The sequence below is a fragment of the Topomyia yanbarensis genome, chromosome 2 (genome assembly GCF_030247195.1).
Source record: "Topomyia yanbarensis strain Yona2022 chromosome 2, ASM3024719v1, whole genome shotgun sequence".
Classification (NCBI taxonomy): domain Eukaryota; kingdom Metazoa; phylum Arthropoda; class Insecta; order Diptera; family Culicidae; genus Topomyia; species Topomyia yanbarensis.
In genome coordinates, this window is record NC_080671.1 from 331,067,998 (window position 1) to 331,073,092 (window position 5,095).

General features: G+C 39.5%; 1 protein-coding gene across 4 annotated transcripts in view; it reads right to left on the reverse strand.

Moving 5' to 3' along the window:
- The window catches only part of LOC131683916 (5'-nucleotidase domain-containing protein 1), a 28,247-nt gene extending 23,903 nt beyond the window's left edge, over window positions 1–4,344 (reverse strand). Inside the window, exons 1-3 of one of the 4 annotated variants that reach the window (XM_058966324.1) lie at window positions 4,292–4,344; window positions 3,789–3,951; window positions 539–3,190 (exon numbers count right to left, since the gene is read on the reverse strand). In XM_058966324.1, the coding sequence (XP_058822307.1) occupies window positions 1,603–3,084 (1,482 nt within the window). In that variant the 5' untranslated portion in view covers window positions 3,085–3,190; window positions 3,789–3,951; window positions 4,292–4,344 and the 3' untranslated portion in view covers window positions 539–1,602. The other 3 variants (XM_058966325.1, XM_058966326.1, XM_058966322.1) reach the window with 3 other exon arrangements.
- Between the last annotated feature and the right edge of the window lie 751 nt (window positions 4,345–5,095).

Consider the following 5,095-nt stretch of genomic DNA (forward strand, 5'->3'; position numbering starts at 1 on the left):
TGCTTCGTGGTTATCTTGGACGATCTTTTAGATTGTTGGGTGGATTAAATAAGAGGCTTTTCAGCAACACCCTAAGGAATGTATTCCAAACGGTATCAGCTAAAAGATCGGTCAATTATTGTATCTCGTTAATTCCCAACAATTACGGCTAGATTACAGGGCAATACGCAAGTCACGTATCACCTAACCTCAATCGTGCACAATTCGAACGGTTGAGTGCGTTTCTTGGCCTTCCGGCACGGAAATAAATGTTTGCTTATATCTTCACGAATTCAACGTTCTATTTACTTAAACTTCCAACAATTTCTATCTATTCTTTTTTCTTATACCTTTCTCTCATCTCTACGTGACGTCTATGTTTTTCTATCCTACCATTTCAAACGATCCTTTTTTTCCTTTTTCTATCCTTCCATTTCAAACGGTCCTTTTTTCCCTTTTCCTATCCTTCCATTTCAAATGGTCCTCACTACATCAAAATTGTCCACCGACAGGTGGTAGACCGTGGAGTTGGAAGGGGTCAGCGGGACATACCGTAACAGAACTTTAGTAATTAGGAGAATAATCTCGTTTAGCCAACATTTTCCTCCGTTATCACAATTATGCTATTCAAAAACATTAAAAATTACACTTTGAAAAAATAGGCGGTGCAAAACGGTCCTGTGCGGGGCTAAAATGCAGCACAACAACAGGGCATAATACATTTATAACAAAGGGGCAAAATGCAGGGCAACAACGGGGGCAGAAAGCTCGTTGAACAAGCAGATAGTTTTGTTTTCTGTCGGAATAGCACAAAAGCGTGCCATTCAATCGCCTTAGGTTATGCGATTAGTAGGTTTTCAGAACTATTTTTCTGTTTTCGGTCAAAAAATCAACAAGATCAAAGAAGAGGACATTTTATCCCCGATAGCGCAGATAAAAATCAAGCAAAAAGTGATTTAGTAGATTTTTCATATATAGTGAGACAGAATAACGAACAACGGTCTAAATAGAACTGGAATGCACTGATATAATGGTATAACGTATTTATTTGAGCTAAACATCCTAATTGCGTTTTTTTGTTTATATCTCGGGTTGCAATTGATATACGGACGCATTTCACCCCATCTTCACCTATATTCTTGTGAGCTCCGTTTGTTGCCTGTTAACTCATAGCACAGGCGTCATTCGGTAGATGTACTCGTGATCCAACGCAAACGTTCTTTCAATTTGAAACAATGATTTTTTTGTTTTGTTGTAATGTTGCGATTGAATGTTTTGTCTGGATCAACCAAAACTTTTTGTTTTCTACACCCTTTTAAACTTGAGTGAGACGCTATAGGAATTGCAAACCGTTACCACCCCATAAAAAAGTAGCGCAGTCTGCCTGCAAACCATACTACCTAACTATTTTTAGTGTAACTATGCGTACGTACAATCGCACGATTCGGAAGTCGATAGCAAGCCATACGAAGCAACAAAAACAGCGTGTCAGATGAAGGTCGTGGGGAAAACGAACTTTCAACTTATTCCTAATCTACATGATTAATTGATCGGGCGGAATACCGGCCGAACTTGATTTAAAACTTATCAAAATCCCTACCGCTAGTAGGAGCGATGCCCAGGTTAAACTTTCCACGCGGCTGACGTAACTGTAATAGTATGATCCACCGGGTACTGGGCCACTACATCCATGCTGGGTACACAGATTCGAGCGTGCCGCTGGATGAGGTCGGCCCAAAGGGATGGTTCTTCCTGTCGCGGATTCGAATTGGCCACGAAATATGAGCCCCAGAAGCGTGATTGTAGATAACTTGCGTCTGGGTGCGCAGGAGCATGATCGTTAACACCCTCTGCAGCCATTTCTTCCACCACTGCCACCGTATCCGATTTGGTAAATTTGGAAGGGGCGTACACATCCTGTACGAGATTGTCTCCTATGTAGAGATATCGTGGATTTTGTTTGTGCGACAGTCGCTGCAGAAGAATCGTAAGATCACGCCAGTTCCCCTGAGAGTACAGGTGGTTGCGCTCTAGCTGCGAGGGTGTTAACGGATCAGTTTCAGTGGTGCCATCGAGCCCAATGAATGGCTTAGCACCAACAAAGAAACCGGGTTTTTTAGCAAATCCCACTACGACGTCAAAAAGTTCTGGCCAATCCGGACCAAGAGCATACGATGCGGTGAAATTCGCAAAATCTATGTGCGAACCAGTGATGAGATAGGTCGTTTTGGTCTGTTTTAGCTCCCGCAACCAAGACACCAATTGAGGGGACGCTTTATGCAGATATTTTTCAGGGTTTTCTTTTAACGCCTCAAAATAGCCTCCAACATTTCGTCCAAAGTGTTCCCTCGAATACATGTTAACCAAAGCATCCAACATATCAGGCCATACATTATATTGGCCTATCCGCTCGTGAGCATCCTCGTCCAATGTATCAATAATTCTACCAAACAACAAAGTTGCACAGATGTCGAAATAATCTAGCACCGTTCGAATTTTCTCCGATAATGGACCATTCCATGCTACTAACAAATTCTCACAGTAATCCGTCGTTACCGACCAACGCTTTTCTCTCCCGTAATAGGCGATTATTTCCGCCTCAGCCATCTTTTTAGTTCCATGTGTTGCCTGGTGAATCGTCCCATCTGGTCCAAGTTTGAGAATGTTTCCACGCTGAAAGTCTATAACCAATCCTTTCTGCAGAAAATCTACATCCAACGGTTGCAGCAAATACTTTCCCGAATATCCGTGCTCTTCCACCAGAAACTTTGACATAATGTCATACTCTAGCTCTATCATGTTACCGATCTGATAACGAAGCAGTGTGTTGTCGAGATCAAACCCGACGCAGTCGTAATCCGCGAATCGAAAGGTATCCGATCCCGTCATAATTCTGCTGGCCGAATACCGCGAGTAATACCGAATCGAGTACTGTCGCACTGGATGTAACCGGGTCCGACTGATAGTCTTCAACTCACAAAAACACAGCAGCGGCTGCAGCGTGTGGGGCAACTTAACGGAATTTACTGCTGTGGGGAACGCCCCGGACACTAGTTTCAACAAAACTGATGTCGCCGCTGTCGTGTTCACTGCCATCGGCCGCATGTTTAATGGTAGTGACTCTCGAGCACAGCTCACACATCCAATCAAAGGGTTTATTAGATTGTGTTTGGTGTTCAGCCGGACTAGCTGCTCTCGTGCGAAACAGTGGCTGCAAAAATAATGTACGCGGCTGTTAGGCTGTTAGGACTAGGATAACTGAAAGACAAGCACTATAGCATCACACCACACTGATTGGGCCATATTGCTGAGGGAACCACTAGATTTACTACTGATAACTACTATGTTTAGGAATTAATTTTATTGGCTAGATTTTCATTGGGTTCACATATAACAGTTTCGTGTTAATTTATTTTCCATATGGGACAGAATGCAAATCTCATCCCATAATATAACGAATTCTTTATAATAAATAACACCTGGTCGGACCCTACAATAGATATCCATACTCATTAGATAGTGTGATGTGATTATTATATTACTTTACTTTCAACACTAAACAGACAAACGCACTAATATGTTATAAATGTATATTTTTCTAGCTGGCCTCTTTTACTAAATATGGCATATAATTTAAAACATATCTGCATCTGCTTTTTTACTACATACTACCAAAAGTAGAGGGATTTGCTGTAGATGACAACGATGTTCATTTGAACATGAGGCCTTCTTACTACAAATCTGTTTCACTCTAACCTTCGCAATAGGTTCTGTAGTATTAAAGAGGAAAATATTACGAATGCACTTACTATGCCCTTGGTTATGTTTACGTAATGTTTTGTCCCAGATGTGGCCTTGCACTGCTTTAGATTTGTCACATGAGAATAATATTCTCATCACTTCTGCTTATTCACATATTCGTTTGATGGTCATTGCACTCAAGCTTTATTCATTTAGGTCACCGATTGAACGCTAAAAATAATCCAAATCACTTTTCAACTATAAGTAAGGTGTATTGTTGATTATAATCCCGCACGTAGTCATAAAATCCCTCCACGAGTGTTACTTCGCTACTATCAGCAACTGTTATCAGATATTGATTAGCAACTTTCGACAAATTCATTCATGACACAGACTTTTAATTATCTTCCGATATACAACTTTGTCATCGAAACAGGTTACTATATCGTAAGCATTACGTATTTGCAGTTGCGAAAATATCCAAGGACGTTCCTAACTTGTAGCACACATTTTAATTAACTGGCACACAAACGAGCTAGACTAGTGCAGATAGAATAACAACCATGCTCACCAAACCCATTGTTGTTGTGACTGGTACTACATACTGATGAAGCATAAACGAGGAGAAAACGAATACATGTAGCAAAATAAATAATAGCAAGCAGCGTTGACAGCGAGATCTGTCATAGCCGTCATAGCAAAACTTCCAAACGCCCTGTGGCTGTAGATACACTAAGCACAAAATAACAAATTTTGTTCTTATTTGAGTGATGGCAATCGAATATCTGTTTACTAAGACTATCAGCACCGGTGCGTAACCAAAGGCGTGTGTATTTTGATTACGCTAAACGATAATATTTTATTTAGACACCCGTTTTCGCACCGGTCGTTGGTAAATAGGTTGCCAAAATAATAATCTGTTTTTACACCGGTAGTTGTTATTATAGTTACGTTACATTTTTTTGCAATCATGCAATAAAATAATCGTTTTTTAATGATATGGACTTTATTCAGTGAAAAAAATATTGCTAGAAAGAAAATACATTTATTTATTGATTTTAATAAAACCATTTCAGTAACAAACATCGTTCTCTTTTCTAAAAATATTTTATTGCAATGATTGTAAAATTATTCAAACTGGAAATGTTTATTGAGATTAAAAGTTAATTATTGTTTCAATGAAAAAAATGCTCATACCATTAATTTTTCTGTTTGAAGCAATAAACATTGTATTATTGAATTGAATAAGACATTTTTTTGTTCCAATATTCTAAAATTCTCTATGTGATAAAAATTCTAAGAAATGTTATGGGTTCGGAACGGACAACGAATTCTAATAACTAATGTTTACCCAGAAGTTATTGTCTGAAGCACA